General features: G+C 36.6%; 1 protein-coding gene across 8 annotated transcripts in view; it reads left to right on the top strand.

Moving 5' to 3' along the window:
• Nucleotides 1–16,575, top strand: part of Klp98A (kinesin-like protein 98A) — a 40,602-nt gene extending 24,027 nt beyond the window's left edge. For 7 of the 8 annotated variants that reach the window (XM_087348343.1, XM_087348342.1, XM_087348344.1 and 4 more), the window contains 11 exons: nt 1,255–1,395; nt 3,009–3,134; nt 3,970–4,092; nt 5,040–5,128; nt 6,394–6,838; nt 7,306–7,491; nt 7,959–8,098; nt 8,278–8,394; nt 8,533–8,581; nt 9,931–10,164; nt 10,387–16,575. In XM_087348343.1, the coding sequence (XP_087204469.1) occupies nt 1,255–1,395; nt 3,009–3,134; nt 3,970–4,092; nt 5,040–5,128; nt 6,394–6,838; nt 7,306–7,491; nt 7,959–8,098; nt 8,278–8,394; nt 8,533–8,581; nt 9,931–10,164; nt 10,387–10,623 (1,887 nt within the window). In that variant the 3' untranslated portion in view covers nt 10,624–16,575. The remainder of the gene's footprint in view (nt 1–1,254; nt 1,396–3,008; nt 3,135–3,969; nt 4,093–5,039; nt 5,129–6,393; nt 6,839–7,305; nt 7,492–7,958; nt 8,099–8,277; nt 8,395–8,532; nt 8,582–9,930; nt 10,165–10,386) is intronic. The other variant, XM_087348349.1, reaches the window with a different exon arrangement.
• Nucleotides 16,576–17,426: the final 851 nt, after the last annotated feature.

The raw sequence follows: 17,426 nt of genomic DNA, 5'->3' as shown, positions 1-17,426 counted from the left end.
CTGAAAATAAATAATGAATCCGCACAGACTCACTGTTCTGTAAATTTAAAACATCAAATTAGTGGAAATAACTTTGTCATTGTGTTTGTGTGAGAACAAAAGAATGCTCATTTAATTTGTCACAGGAAGGTGACTTGTTTCCAGAGGTTAGGATTTTGGATTTTCTCTAGGCCTAGTCCTCGACCGCTATGAGTACCGGGTAGTACAGGAATTAAAATGTCGTCTAATTCTCTCTCATTCATTGAGTAATTCTTTAATTGTGTAGTGGTAAATTGTGGTTGAAAAAACATTTTGCAGTTCAGTCTTATGCCTGAAATTTTATTTGTGATCAATTTGTGCTACAAAGAAATTTACATTATGTGGAGATAATAAAAGTTCAGAATTTTATTCTGTATTTCCTTCACAATACAAAGTACAATTTTAAACTTTCTCGTAAAGTACATGAAATTTTGTTCGTGATTACAGAGCCATTCCAATAATCATTTGTTCATGTTGTCAAGTAATTAAGTTTAAAATTGCTTGCACTTTTTGAAATGAACTTAAGAAGCTTCATCCATAATTCACCAGTGCCACAGTAGAGCCCACAAATTAACAACAGAAGTATGATTGTTTCTTTACAGCATATATTTCATATTACCTGTAATTTAACTAAATTATCACTTCAGCTGTACATTTATTTGCTAATTCTTTAGTCATGTTTTTGTACATTTCTGGAAAAATAAATTTGATTTGTGTTCGAGTTGCTGTGCAGTACAGCAAAACATTGTGTGTTATAATAGGGAAATTTGTTTATGTTAATTTGATAATAAATTATTAATTTTATTATCGATCATTATCTTCATTTATATACTAACAAGTTCACCAAGTTCAAATTACAAGTTTGGAATTAAAAAATTAAAGATAAATTTGAAGTTCATGAATAACAAATAAATACTTATTTAAGTGCAGTATTTATGAATGAGTGAAGAAAAATATAACTTTGATAAGTAAAGCTGCGTTAATATTTATTGCAAATACTTGGGGCCTATAATTTCTGTTACCCGATAAAGAACCCAAGGAGATCGGAAATTATTCCAGATGAACTTTGTTATACAGAAATGTCTTTTATGATTAGATATTGAATTACGTACTAGTCTGTCTCAAGTTCCTGCATTATAGATGCCATCGCAAAATTACTTATATTTTGGTTTTGTGTTTATGCATTTTGTTGTTTGTTTTGTCTGCTTCTGGATGTTGTGTATGTGACTGGTGTAGGTTGCCAGTGAGTGTAGTCAGGTGGTAGCACTGCAGAGCAAGCTGGAGCTGAAACGGAAGTACTTATCAGAGTTGGTCTCTGGAAAGCTGCTGCAAGCAGGTACATTGAAGAAAGGCTGCTGTCGTGTTAAGTCTCTTCTGGTAAGTGTTTCATCTTGTTGCACAGCATGTAGTAACGCGTTGCACGACCGTCCACCTCTCATAGTTAGATTTTTATTGTCTTAGAATGAATGGAAAATATTTTTCAACCTCTTACATAATTAATTTTGTAGTAGGATTTGAGGTTTTCGTGGCAGTGGGTCTGAAGATGGCTGTCTTCTGGGTTGTTGCACCTTGTAGTTTGGTAGAAGTGTACTGACATTTCAGAGGTCCTTTTCTGCCGCCATTGTCAGGGCAAAGAAGCCAGACATCTTCAAGGAATTTTGTACATTTTTTTTGTGTCAAGTATTTTCCAGTACATTTGATGGTAGTGCTAGCTGTGGTAGCTTGGTCGGTCAGTCAGTCGTAGGTTGTTGACCAAATGACCAGAGTTCATTTCGCACCAGTGGCAGGACTTTTCTGTTTTCCACCATGTTTAAAGTGGCTCTGGGGCCCATTAAACCTCTTACACAATGTATATTGGGAGCTTTTGCCCAGGAGTAAGGCAGCCAGATTGTGAAGTAGACTACTTAAGGTAAGGTTAGAAAGTTGCATATGAGGATCCATAAACTTATTCAGTTAATATGGGATAAGGAAGAGATGCCATGACAATGGAAGGAATCCGTAATAATTATGGCCAGATTGTGTCCAGTGGGGTGCTACAGGTCAGAGGCTGCGAGAGTCGAGAGTCGGACGGGTTTGTGGACCGTGGCTACAAAGAGAAGAATTTTCTTTCATTTCAAGCAAAGAAATAAATTGATGTGTTGCACTGAATTCTTTCCATTTTGTGAAAAGTGATATCAACATAAAATTGTTGTAACTTTGAAATGGTGGCAAAGAGAACTTAATGCATATTTTCTGCTCCAGATTTGGTTCTTCTCTTGACTAATGTAATCGACTCCTGTAGTAATGGAATCCCCGTGTGGGTAATTCTACTTTGGTTTGTCAGTCATTGTGCTTGATTCTCTGTGTTTTTTGTGTCTTGTGTTCGTTGTATATATTTTATTGTGGTAGCATTCCATTTTACCAATAGAAATTACCAAAGAAGTTTGTGCAACAGTGTTGCTATAGATTTTATATTTTGTAGATACTTAGTTTGAATTTTAACCACCAATTAACTTCACTGAAATTTTGTAGTTCTCTTTAGTCTCACCATGTGAATGCTGGGATGAGCAATGACAACGTTCCAATTTGTATTTTAAAAAAAAAAAGAACTATACTGTCCTATGCTTGGTAGGCACCGGTATAGCTCCTAATAATTTTTAACTTTGGCACTAGATAGGGTTGAGTGGTCAGCATCACTTCCTGGCCACGCTTTACCCCCCCCCCCCCCCCCCCCCCACAAGGAAAGGACCCTGGTACCCATTTTATAGGATGCTGGGAGGTCCCCAAAGCTGTTCTGGATGCATAGGCTAGAGGAAAAATCCTCTGCCCCTGTCAGGGATAGAATGCCATCTAGTCTGTAGTCACTCAGTATACTGAGATACCCCAGCTCCTCCAATAATGAATTATATATCTCCCTGTTTCAATATTGTATGACCTCTGCCATTAAACGTCTTTGTTAAATAACCCGGGATTCAATCCGTGTTTCCACATTTCTTTTTAATAATTTATAGGCACTTGCAGCGGAGTGTTTGGAGTTGAGTGTGGCCGGGGATAGACTGACAGATGACTCAAGTGCCGAGTCGTGGTCTAGTGTTGCTGCAGGTGATGAGATTGTTCGAGATCTTGTCAGCACACATGTGAGTATTAATCTGATCCTGCGTGCTACTTTGAAGTGTACGCGATGATTGAGAATTCGGTGTCGTAAGTTTTAATTACGTTTTGAGGGGCATTTTAGAAGGGAAACAAAGAACAAAAATATTTATCTTAGCTTGTATTATACTTCCTCAAGTTTAGAAACTTTAAAGATCTATACATTAATCAACATTTTATGTTGATTTATTTAATTATGCTTTGTCAGTTGCTTGGGTGATTCAGAGCCTTAACACAGGATAATTTTATGTTGAGAAGGGCCTAAAAGGAATTTCTGGTTGTGTTTTTAAGGTTCTGTACCAACATTTGCATTGAGTGCTGTAGTTAAACCATGAAATCCCTTGGTCAGGTTAGCCCAAAGCTAAAATTTAAACCCAGCACCTCCAAAATATGACTCAGGAGAGCTGAAAACTGTGCTGTTATCCTGTTTCAGATACATAGGTATTTTAGAATAGCTGTATAATTGTAGAATTGTGGAAATTTTTCTACTTTTTCATGATTATCTGTTTTTGAATGATTTCTGTGGGATATGCATATATGAGGTATGTAATACTTATTTAGTTTTGAAAGAAACCAAGCTTCCACGTCTTCTTCATTTTCCAAAATATGTTTTTACCATTTGGAATGGTAAATTCAAGGTGTAGTTGTGCTGTGCTACTATTGCAATGCTCATATTATGATGGTAACGCAAGTGACAGTTGACAAGACGCCGAAGGGTTATTTCTTTTCTTCAGTTATTCATCAGCTCAGATACTTGAGTGTATAAAGTATTATTATAATCATGGTTTTCAACATAAACCGGTTATAATAACTCTATTTCAGTGCCGGGAATTAGCATCCTTAGAAGCAGAATTGAGGAGAAGAGTTCAATCTATTTCTGATAGTAGAAATGAGGTACATCGTCTTGATTCAGAACTGGCTGCAGTCACTACCTCATTGCAGAAGGTGAGTTTTATGTTTTTTTTAAATGTTTGTTGTTACTTTTAGTGATTGTAGAACAAACGGAGCAGAAACTTTGCCATGGACCAGGTCACTGTTAGTAGATTATAATGGGAGGGGAGATGTGATTTTTAAGAAATACAAAACGCAAAACCGAAAGAGACAGTAAAAATAGAATCAATTAGAGAGAATCTAAAGTTACACAGTTTGGAAGTTATAATAACAACAGAAAGGGTGTGAACACATTTTAAGAATGGATGAAAAGAAAAGTTAAAATATTTTAAATATGGAGGTAAAAAGAGAATGTGCAAGAGGGAGACTGAGACCAAAGTGGAAGCATCAGATTATGAATCTGTCAAAAATGTTATCTCCGTTCTTTGTGAAAGTGCGTTGTCTACCAGTGTCCGTGTCACTGCCTTTCATTTAACAGAAATATACATCCATTGCAAATTCCAGTCATACAGCATGATGTGTGGGATGACGAGAACATGGAACAGTGTTTGCCAACAGTCCACAAACATAGTAAAGTAAACTGTCTGCAAACACTGTTTACTGTCAATGTTTGTAGGTGAGTACAAGCCTTAATGTGGTTGGAGAAGTTATCTACAATAAAGCTGAAGTTTCTTTCAGCTGTTCGGCACACCATTTGCTTTGGTCTAACTTTTGTTGAAACATTTTCAGGATGTATTCTAAATGTTTCTTTCAGGTGAGTACTGAGTCCATTAAGTGTTTGGGTTTTTTTGTGAGCATTTGTGTAATTGTATGTATATGTGGGTGCAACTGGTGGTATGATTATAATAGAAAAATATTTATTCATCATGTTCTGATAATTATAATATTTGAAAAATATGGTACAGTGTCATTAATATTATTTGTAATGAAATTCTTACTATCGTCTACAGAATTGAAAGTTGTAGCTATAATTCTCTGTATGTGAACTTTAACTTTGGCAGGGCAGTGGCTTGGAGGTACAGGCTACAAAGGAATTACTGGCACAGCGAACGCGTGAGCAGCTGCAAGAGATATGGCAGCGCAAACAGTCGTAAGTTTCATATTTAAAAATTTGAATTTAATATTATTACAGTATAATGAACAGACCATTGGTTGAAACTGAGGAGGAGTTGTGGGAAATACAAAAGTGGCTTAGGAAGAGGAGAAGAAGTACACAGTGGACTGCAGTAGAGTTGTAATAGTAGGATTAAACATAAAAATTTTAGTATTATAATGCAATAAGGAGTGAGGGAGTACAGAATGTTAGCGAGATTGAGTCTCAGAGTGGAGAAGAAATTGTATCTTTCAGCACTGTTGGAGGTAAGTGTGACAACACGTACTGCATTATGTAAGTAAAATCATGAGTAGTTCATGAATACAGGTGTTTCAGCGACGAACATTATATCTAAATGATTTTTCCACGAACATATTCCTCTGATTTGTTTACAAGTAGAGAAAGTTTATGTATGGGGGGGGGATATGAAAAATGCTTCCGTAATTTTGGTTGGGAAGCCAGAGGTCACTCAGAACATCTATGCTACAGATGGGAGGATAATTTTTAAATTAATTTTATGGAAATAAAGTTGAAGGATGTGGACTTGATTAATCCAACTTAGGATGTGAACTGATGGCAACATCAGGTTCCATAAACAGTGGAGAATTTTGTGATGCAGAACATTATTAGCTTATCCAGTAGAACTCTGCTCCACGGATATAGTTGGTTCATTGTGAAAGACTTGATGTATGTGAACTTTAGTGTTTTTGAACCTGTGTTTATTTCAGAATGTTCAAATCTGGGTGTATGAAAGTGCTTACATATTTTAATGGTGTCATTTGTTTAAAGTCATGTGTGTAACATTCTTATTTTAAAGTTTCTCTTTACACCTCTGTGTCAAAAGTAAAACCAACTCTTCACCTGTTCATTATTTATGTATAACCAAGAAATACCACCACGGTGGTCTAGCAGTTAGAACGCTGGCCTTGTAATCCTGGGGTCTCGGGTTCGATTCCCGGCGGTGCCCGAATTTATAACTTGTGTTGGGCAAGGCCGTGGTCTAGGCAACACGGAGTTTTCCTCCGTGGCATCCAAACAATTACTCCATTCACACACAGAAGAAGGCAATGGCAAACCACTTCTGGATCATCTGCCAAGAACGTACATGAACAGGTCCCAGTCCGAGAAAAGGATGGAAGGATCCTGTTCATATGGACCTGTCGTCAGACAGAACACTAAATAAAAAAGAAACCAAGAAATCTTTCAGTTGTTCACATGTGGTATTTATTTAAATTAATCTAACTTTAATTTATTTGTTGCAGTCTATCACTTGATTTAAAGTGTCCAATGTTGGCAAAAAGTGTATATAGTGGTAATTCTGGTGAAGTTCCTGTAAATAAGTCCGCTGCAGCAGCAAAGGCATCTGCATCATCATGTACCATTTCAAGCTCGTTGGACACAGCTGATACATTCCATACTGCATTATCACCTTGCTCCGTGGAAGGGGAACGTGATGTAAACAGTGACACCAAAAGGCTGAGTGAGCAACAAGCAGATGCTGCAAGCGCACGACAGTTAGTGGCACACGTTGGCTCTGACGACAGTGATGAAGTGTCTAGTATCGAAGACAGCTATTTGAGGGCAGCAGCGGGTAGCAATGGAATAGTTAATTCAGAACATTCTACCAGTTCTTTTGAAAAGATTTCACCTCCTACGGAGATTCACAATAATACAACGCAGCAGAAATCTCAGTTTATGAATGGGAAGGTTAGTAAAAATCTTGGCAGGAATTTGAGGTTCTTGTAGTGGTTTAAATATTGAATGTGGTCTTCTAGGTTGCATTGCCTTGTAGTATTGCCGTGGTTACTGATGTTTTTACAAAAATTTGGTAAGGTCCCACAAGACATCATGACGTCTCGGTCCTGAAAACCACAGTTGACGTGATCTTCGTATTTGATGGCAAGAGGGCAAATTGATTCACTATTTAAAGTAAAATATTTATTAATGATGACTACTTAATTTCCTTACACATTAAAACTACAGTGAACTGTCTAACCTTTTTAACATATATAATTCAGTTTTCTTCTACAGGGAGTATGTAGGTTGTGGATGTAAGAGTTAGGTTGTACTAATTCCAAATGGAATCTGTTATAAAATTATTAAGTGGTGGGCTTTTATGGTTGTAATAAAACAATTTTATTAACTGAAAACAAGTGACGCTATATTTTTTACAGTGCGTTCCAGGCAGTCAACACATAAATCAGATTATTTTGCAGTCATCTAATCCCGATTGTATCTGTGTGAGTGATGCAATGCGAGCGATGAAAGAACTGTGTCAGCGAGTAACTCACCAAAAGATGCTCATCATGCAGAGTCTAGAGAATGACTGTGATAAGGGCGAGCTCAACAATCAGATAGTTGTGAGTAGTAAAATGTCTGATGTCGATAGGAGAGAAATTTGTGGTTTCTTGGATCCTCTTTCCAAAGATTTCTTTTTTGCAGGAAGATGTGCATGTATCATGTTGGCATATATTTGATGATGACAATTATTTCTTGCAATAAGTCATTTTTTCATGTCTGATCATATTGAAGCATTAAGTAACGTGTTCACATCTAATAAAAATTATGATCAAGTTTTATTAGCAGGATAACAAAAAATTATCAGAATTTATTTTCCCATGGTAATCCCAGTTCACGTCAGTGACTCCCAAAAAGTCGTGTTACATGAAATATACTTCAGGCAATTAATGATGTCCAACATAATTACAGTATAATGAATAATGTATTGATAATCAAGGTAATATGCCAGATGACGGCCATCTTCGTACTCATCGCTGTGAGAACCTGAAATCTCACAAAGTAATATGTCACTGTTTTTATTGATCAGGTTCTCCAGGAGCTTCAGCGTCAGTATGTTCGGCTGGAATTTGCTCTGGAGCACCACCCCCTCAGACCTCTGCAGCCTCAGAGTCCAGTGCGTTGCAGCAGTGAAGAGTCGGATGACATGTCTACGTCAGCTGATGATGGGTCAGTGTTCAAGATCTAAGCTGGAATTTTGATAAAGATTATTGCACTGTAATTATATTTGTTGGACTGAACATCATAAACTCATGTTTTGTAAAATCCTTTCCTTAATTTTGGAGGGTAAATTTTAATTTCATGTAGCATATGTAATCTGAAGGTGATATGATCCCACTTGTACGCAGTTTGTCAGATCTGCTTGGAGACACACTGAAGCTGGATAATGAGGACTTCCATAGCGACGGTGAAAGTCCAGGCTGCAGGCAGTCGCTGGCGCACAGGCACAGACCGAGGATAATGCAGTATGTACCATGAAATAAAAGTAGGAATATGTTGGAGTGCTGTCGGCTGACACACACGGCAAATAACACGAATTGTGTATTTCTGTTCTTACTTGAGCTTCACTGTAATCTGAGATTGATTTGTTCTTTTTCCAACAGGGATGGACTGATGTCACCAGTGAGTCCTACCATTTATCCTTCCCCCTCTGTAAGTAATAACGTTTTGTATAAAGGCATGGCACTTAGTTTATGATAGTATTGTAATGGGGTAATTTGTGGAAATGGTTTGTCCTACTAGTGTTGGTAGCGTGGCTTGGAATGGAGCAAGGCAAGTTCACAACGATGCTGTCGTCAGCTTAAACGTACTCGGCCGATATGATATTTCTTCCAGAAAGCTACAGCTTTTTCCTTAAGACTATACACCATTTATTTCTAAGACTAGGTACTACATAAATTTTACATTTTGTTCGTAACTCAGGCTATTTCACTTTACACTACAACAATTTGGTTATGTAAATTTTGAAAGTTTACTAAAGTACCCTTGGAATCATCGCCTCAGCGCTTACCTGCAATCGGTAGCCCGATCAGTGTCCCGTTGCCCGTGGCTTCATTGACCTCTTCTTGAAAGTTTTGGCAGTCCTGACTGCGATCTGTCTCCCACTTCCCTCCTAAACTTTCTCCGTTCGCCTCTCCAATTTTTATACCGGCTGTTTAGTGGCTATGTCCGCATTTCCGTCAATTGTTTTTTTCCCCCCGTTCCCGTTAGAGAATGGAGAGTTAGCCTTTGCTGTTTTCCACAATGCCAGGAAATGTCGTTTACACATTCCTACGTTTAGCACAATTCAAATATCTGCTAAACTTAATGTTATGCAACTTAAAATCTCTACATTCCTAATTTTACAATGTCTTTAACTAAAATTTATTCGCTACAGTATTTTAATTCTTGATACGGATATAAATTAGAGCCATTATAGTGGCACACATACTGTAAATGGCTTTTGAAATACCACATAATTCACATCCTTTTTCTTTCCCAAAACTTTTGTGATTAACAAATTTGATATACAGTTTATAATTGAAGCTAGCAATCTTCGGGGTTGTTGCGCTGTGTAGTGTGGTAGATGCCCACCAACGTTTCAGAGGTCATACTGTCTCCGTCATCAGAGTATGAAGATTTGTGTCTTCTGGGTTGTTGCGCTGTGTAGTCTGGTCGATGTTAACCAATGTTTCGGAGGTCATACTGCCTCCGTCATCAGAGTATGAAGATTTCTGTCTTCTGGGTTGTTGCGCCGTGTAGTCTGGTTGATGCCCACCAACGTTTCAGAGGTCATACTGCCTCTGTCATCAGGGCACGTTTTACCAGTAGTTTCCTTTAAAATTACATAGGGCAACTATTTGGCAGACTGTTCCAACACAACAAGATGTCATTGCCCAAAATGAATATGTCTCTAGATCACTACGAGAACATGAAGACTTGGATTAAATTATGATTGTGTTGCCTCAAGTTTTGAAGTTTATGTATATTCCAGTATCCAGGTAGCATGTTACTTGTTTCAGAGTCAACAGATGGAAAATTCATCTGGAGTGAATCTCAGCCTTGCATCACCAACCAGCAGTAACTCGGTGCACTGGGTGCAGATTCCAAGTTACGTACTGCGTGGAGCTGGTTCATCGACCCACTATGAGTATGAGGTTCGTCTTGACGTGGGTGGGGAGCGTTGGTCTCTTCTACGTCGCTACAAGCGCTTCCGAGAGTTGCACGCGAACATGAAGGAAAAGTATGGTTCACAGGTGAGTGCTTATTCAGGATTAGTATCACATGTTAAATTCTTCTAGCAACGCATTTTGGAATTTCGCTATGAAATTATTAGGTATGTTACCGACCATTTTGTAATAAACTGTATTGTGTTAATGTTGGCCATGAAAGCACAGATTGAACGTGTTTGTGAACAGGGCGCTAAGGAGATATTGCATCTGTTTGTGTTGCCAACCTTGTTGGTATTCTTATTATAGGTGGAGGCGCTTGCATTCCCTCCGAGGCGGTTCTTTGCAAAAAATTCAGAATCGCTTGCTCATCAACGAAGGAAGCAGTTAGAAGAATATTTAAGGTGCTTGCTAGAAACATGTTCAAACATAGGAAGCTGCCCACTCTATTCCAGTCGAGAGAACCCCACGAAGCTGGCCCTGCACGAGTTCTCTGCCTTCTTCCGCAAAGGAGTGTTTGAAAGTACTAAATATGGCACTAGCTAAATTCCAAGAGGAGGATTTCTGAAATCTTCTAGGTAAAGTTCCAACCAGTTGCATAGGAGTAAGTAGCATTAGGTTGAATTTCAGCATAAAAGTGGTTGTGGTACGCCATATGCATATTAGTTTGCCCTGATGCTCAAAAGTACGTTGCAGTTGTAGAATTATAATTTGCACTCTGTTCATAATCGTTGCTGTATTGGCCCAGCTTCACATGAGATTGTGTTAGCTCTATCAACAACGCAGGAGTGGCATATGATTTCTCTCCAGTGGAAAAGGTTATAACATTCTCATAGAACTGCTAATATCTTGTGTAATTAGCCAGTTTGTGTACTGTAATGGAGCATAACTTTATTGGAACGAAACCCGGTGTTGAAATAAATTACTTGAAGTGAATGGTTATAAATAATAGTATTTTTGTTGCCCTGAACACATTTGCTGCCAGCATTTTTTTGAGGCCATATTTTAAATGCCAGGGCTCGAAGCTCAGTTGTGTGGGAATGGAGTGCAATGCCTGTCTAGTAAATAGAAAGAAAACCTAATTTTAGCAGTGAGTGTGTTAATATACAACATTTGAAAAAAGAGGAACATTTCCTACAGTAAGGTGCATACAGACTGTGGCAGGAGGTTAACGTATTTAATTTTTACTGTCAGCACTTTTACTGACAAGATATTAACAAATTAAATTTACTTGTTGACCTATATTTCATCACGCAGTTCACGCACTGTCTCGTTTACTTTTACAACCAATAACTTGGGTGTTTTATTTATGTGAGGATATACAGAAATTGTCCTTTGGAAATTTGTAAATTGAAACATTTTCACATAGAAACTGGGTAGGCCCTACAAATATTCTATTTTCAACAAATTACATTTTATTTTTATTTGAACTCTTTATGTATTTATTAATTCTACCTTCATTTAACACTCATATTTCTCTCATGTGTCAGAGCATCTCATCCACGTGATGCTGCGGCGTTCGTATGACTGTATGGTCATGTTGTAGATCACATGGTGATTTTTGTAGCAGTGGTTCTTGGCGAACTATATTGAATGTGATATGCTCGCTTCACCTTCCCACTCACTACAGATTTTATACCGGCTGCTGTGTCTTTCACGTTCTCATTCAATTTCTCAGTCTTTTGTGTGAGAAAGCGGAATGCTTGAAATATACAACAATTTATTTGTCAATATGAAAGTATGAATTGGTGATGAAATATGGTATTTTCCTTTTTGTGGTCTCTCTTTTAAATATTAATATTGAGTTAAATGTATTTTAATAAGAGTATGATTACATTCTGTAAAATAAATATTTGCTTACTGGTTCAGCATTGCAGATAGATAATTTTTAACATTGTTTGTATAGTTGTAAAATTATATTCGATGTATAAGAAGTATAAATTTGCTTAACATGAAGGACCACAGAACTGCATGTTTGTTAAACAGGCTGTGAACTTTATCAACAATTTGATGTCCTTAACATTGCAGTTTCTGTCAGTTTTATCACAGATGTAAAAAAAAAGAAGAAGATAATGTGGGTTACCTGTCTAAATATTTACCATGAATAAATGTGTGACTATATGCCATTCTTTTAACATTAAACATGGGTAGTATGTATTGTTTACACAGGGCTTCTGTATCTGTGTTACAGATATTGTATTTTTCAATATGAGGAATTTTTGTGCATAATACTGATATGTTTTTTACAGTTTAGTGAGGTCTGATATACAAGAAATGGAAATCTCTGTGGCGAAGTTTAAAGATGCGGACAGTTTTCAGATTGTGATGATAATCCCCATTTAGAAGAGTTAATGCGGTGTTGTTATTTATTCTGCACACTGGAAACAGATTTCACTTTGCAAATTAGGGGATTGATAAATATTTGCTATAGAATTATCTACTTGGAATAAGCATAGGTAAATTAGATTTTTTATTCATCTCTGCGTGAATGATCTGTTACTTTGTTTCATTTGAGCTGTTTTGATACGTGTAAAAATTCCCCAATAGCTGCCGACGGTTGCGACTCCTGCATTGTGTTCGGAAGTTCCCCAGTTCAAATCTCAGACTGGCTATCCTGACTGGGTTTTTTCATGGTTTTACTCAGTCCCTGCAGGAAAATGCCAGGATAGTACCTTAAATTAGGCCACAACTGCTTCCTTGCACATACTTTCCAATTCATTACTGTCATTCTTCCATTCCACGCTATGTAGTCTGAGCTACTGTAAAAGCATCATTAAATAAACTACAACTGTCTCTCCACTTTGCAGGTTTGCCAACAGCAGTTATTGACAGTATTTTATGTCCTGTATGTTATGTGTTGGTAATGAGACTGGTTTAAAGCGGTTGAGGTATGTGCACACTGAATGTGTTTCGCGTACCGTGTAACATGTAGCTTGAAGCACTACACCAAGTCCTGTGTTCTTAAAATCAAGCTACATGTGACATGCTAAGCAAAGTGCATTTGGTTTGCACGTACAGTACATGGTTTGTGTTGTAGAGAGAATGTCCGCCAGCTAGAAATTTTGCTTTACTGGAGAACTGAAGTTACGTTTGTTACCTCTGCTTATAGTACCGTTCCAGATAAAGCTCACCAGCTCTGGATTTGTGCTATATTCGTGCTGCTTAGCAGTGAAGAAAAAGATTCAGTGTTAATGTGGTTGAAGTTACTGACAGTAGGTAATTGAAAATTCTATATCCACTTGATACTCCTCCATTGATAGTGAAAAGCTTGTCATCAGAATGTGGCATTTTCATTGAGTCCAGTAACGTTTCTGAGCTTATTGTTAGATTTCAGTTATAATGCCAATTTCAATTTGTTAAAAGGTCATTGTGCATTGTGTCGCTGGTGTTCCTAGTGCTGTTCTGGAGACCTCGGTAAATAGACGTATTTTTAACACCACACATTTCAAATACGTCACAACATAAATAATATATATTTTGTAATAGAATCTCTTTAATAATTTTACATATAAATTAGACCCTCTTTAAAATGTTTAAGAAATCAACAAAACTCGAAGATTGAGCAGCAGTTCTTGAATTTTTCTCCTTATGTGGCCAATGTGATCTCATTGGCTGTGTGGTTTAACCTTTATTGGCATTGTCTCAGTAGAATTCTGCTACTTTTAAAACATCCCAGCTGACATCCCTTAATATGGAACTTCATCACATTGCCTTAGGACAGGTGAACTCTGGCACCGTGGGTCTGAATTCTGCCCAGGGCTTTAGAGTTGTGTGTTTTTATTACTACAGCCTTCCATATTTAGAGAAGTTCTACCATATGTTACCCTTTCGTGCATAGGAACTGCAGCATTATTTCTGGGAGATGATTCCTATGATTAAATCTGATTTATCAATAAAATAATATTCCCAAGTAATGAACAGGGACTCAAAAACTAATGTATTTTAATAACATTTGTGTAAGCACATGTGGCTGTTAATTGGACCTGTTCATGCCATTTTAAATTCAGTTTAATTTTTGGTACTCACAAGTGCCTGTTGGGGTTTGTCCCCTGTGTTAATGTTTATGCCAACATTATATCATATGGTTTGGGTGCTATTGAGGCAGTTCCATTCTTCATTTGCATCGAAGGCTCAACATTTCCTCATGCAATATATATATCTCATACATAACATCTTCATGGTTCTCCATAAAATTGTCTTCAAGGATTATATTTTGCCCTTGAAGTGACTGCTGTTTCAACGTTGGCTCTTGCATTCATTGTTCTAATTTGATCCATTTATTTTTATATTTTTCTGAATAACAAATTTTGCTCTGTGTTTCTTCTAATGCCCCCTTAATTTTTATTTCGAGGCATCGAAAACTATTTTTGCTTGGTGTTGAAGAAGTGTTTTTGACTATTCTATTTCCACATTTTGGGAATTACTTTGAAATAAATATGTGCGTTTGTGTAATCTTGCTTTGGTAACAAGTAAGTGTTTGAAATATAAATTGCAAAGTAATGTAAATGTTGAAAAACTGAATAGGAAAATATCATTATCGAGCATTCATGAAACTGGTCCACCGTGTGACTCATTCTGTTGTCCAGTCGTGTTTTGTCTTTAAAGGACTTTCTTTATTTCTTGTTCCAGATTTATTTCATTGCTTGTCAATATATGTATCCATTGGTTTGTGTTATTGAAAATTAACTGCTTGAATTCATTTTTTAGTTCCTGCAAAATATCTTTGTTTCTTTTATAGTCTCATGTTTTTTTAACATTTCTTAGTCTTCTGATGAGTGTTGTAGACCTTTGATTAGTTTAATGCAGTTTATTGCTAACACATTTAATTGTTTATTGACATATCATGCTACTTTTAAGAACTGTTGTACATCCTAGTTTATGTTCTTACACAGTCCTCTTTAAAAATTCTTAATTCAATTGTTTTTGTGTATGAACTTAACGCCATAGGATAACGATGTTGTATTTAAGAATTATGTACCATTTTATTATATGGAAGACTGCGTGTTCTGTGTTAGTAAAGCTGAACCTATAAAGTGTGTGGTTGTATGATAAAGTGCAATATTTATGTATTCTAGGCCTTTGGGAAAATATATTACAAAGGTTTCGCTCTGTGTTGACAAGCACAAATACATCACACAGCATGTAATGTTGAATGAAAGTTTTCCTCTTAAACTTTTGTGCCTGTTTACATACCTGCAATATTTTTTTGCACAAATAATGGGTTTTGCAATAATTTGAAATTATTTAATTTCAGAGTTAGCCATTATTATTTTAAAGATATCCTATAGGGATATGAAGAGTTTTATTAATAATGGTTTGACATTGAATAGATATATCATAACTTCACATTTTGATTTATAATAATCCTAGCACTCCTATTATATTACAACACGAGAGAGAAATTTTGTAAGTCATCGTATGAAGATTGTCAATCAGAATACGTGAGAAAGCTTGAGTAGCATTTATCCTTGGCCATATGTACATATTACATGTGGTATGTTTAATATGTGAAGGGCCTCGTTATGTATTACTTAATGCTGAAGATGGAGGTGGTATGTTCCTCCAAGACTCTAGTAACAATGTACAGGACTATGTGGCATCATAACGCAGAACGCTTCCAAAGTCATTTTAAATATAATTATGTTAAAATTATTTTTTATCGTAATTTATAAAAAGGAATTATGTTGTGGATTACATAAGCATTTATATTAAATATTTATGCTATGTTATGTCTTGTTGGTGAGAAGTTAACACACGGTAAAAATTACTCTGTAGATTCTTTTGTAATAGACGTCTGTGTAACAAAGAAAATCTGGGATGCCAGCACAATTCTCGTACCACACATTTACGCAGTCCTCTCTCTCGTTAACAAATTAAGGTGTGTATGGGTATGTGATAGAGTATGGTGCTCTAGAGGACTCAGAAAGTGTCCAAAGTGGTACAAGTCTGATTCCGTACTTCTTGTAAGCTTTGAAGTTTAGTATTTATAATAGAAATATATATATCTCACATGGGCATTAAGAATTTGTGTCCTGCTCTTAAGTCTGACTGAGAAGGTGATTATGTTGATGTTTCTTACAAACAAAGGACCTGGTAAGAGAACTCTTTGAAATACTGTAATTGCAGCTCAAACCATCACGCAAGGCGTGAGAATATCTCGTACATCATTCCACGCATTTACAATTCACTTTGAAGAATAATCAACTTCGTTGTTTTATGAAAATTGGAAACTGTTGTCAGGCTTGTGCCTTAGCATTTCCTGTTAAATAATTGAACTGTGTTAAAGTTGGGCCATTGCACTGTTAATTGCACGATTTTTTCTTTCATGTAGAAAGTGACTGATCGCTTTAGATCTGAATGGGCTTCCGAGTAACATGTTTGAGCCATTGTAATGCAGTATCTGTTTGTGGTTTTACACTGTGATGATTTAAATACTTAAAATAGTGGCTTTGCCCTATTGTATGAGTTGCAGAATAAAAAACTGTAGATTCAGCAGAATCATATTTTTAAACATTTATAATTCGTACCATTTCCCTGTCATTGAGCGGAAGTCAAGTATTGAAAGTAAAAATTATGTCTTCGTTGGAAGGAAATTGAATGAACAGAAGTTAGCATAACTAATAATAAATGGGGAAACAATATAACTAGCCTCAAAATTCAATTATCTGCGTGCAAATTATTGGTGTATAGGTTAAATGAAGAATTAGATGCAAATATAACGTCTGCAGTTGAGAAGGTGTTATGTCAGTTACGAATCTTTCATTGCAGCCCACAGAAACCTTTTAGCTGAGGTTGGTTAAAATTCTAGCCGTATTTCATATCTAATGAGTAATGGAGAGACACAGCATGTAGGTAAACTAACCTCACTTCCCCTTATGTGTGACATCACCCACCGGCACAGTTTGACTTACATGGCGTGAAACTACATGCTATCGTGATACGGAGAGAGTGATTCCTCTGAACTCGATTTCTGCAATTTTCAGTTTAATGCAACAACGTATTTAACATTCTAATAGCCCAAACGATGCCGGTCCGTGATCCAATTACATTTTGTGGTGTTTTACCTAACTTCGCTTTTCCTAATTTGAAGTTTTTATCAGCGTCTGTTAATCACTTTAGCGGGCGGTTGCGTTCCGAACTTTTAATCTTATTCAGATTCCACGCGCAATAAAAATTAATCGAAATGAGGGCCCATGCCACAGCATAGATGAGGGGCAAATGACGTCTGTGGTCATTAGGCGTAATGAGAGGTAATTAAAACTTCTTTTCTAATAAAGGAAAAGAATTATCAGATGTTAATTAGGCCTGCTGGGGAATTTGTATATTTACCCGAACACGATTACGTTTGT

This window comes from Zootermopsis nevadensis, unplaced genomic scaffold, assembly GCF_977971745.1.
Source record: "Zootermopsis nevadensis isolate Lab colony 2312 unplaced genomic scaffold, Znev_1.0 Znev_ptg000013l, whole genome shotgun sequence".
Taxonomy (NCBI): Eukaryota; Metazoa; Arthropoda; class Insecta; order Blattodea; family Termopsidae; genus Zootermopsis; species Zootermopsis nevadensis.
The sequence above is the reverse complement of the archived record's forward strand: the minus strand, read 5'-3'. Positions and strand labels throughout refer to the sequence as shown.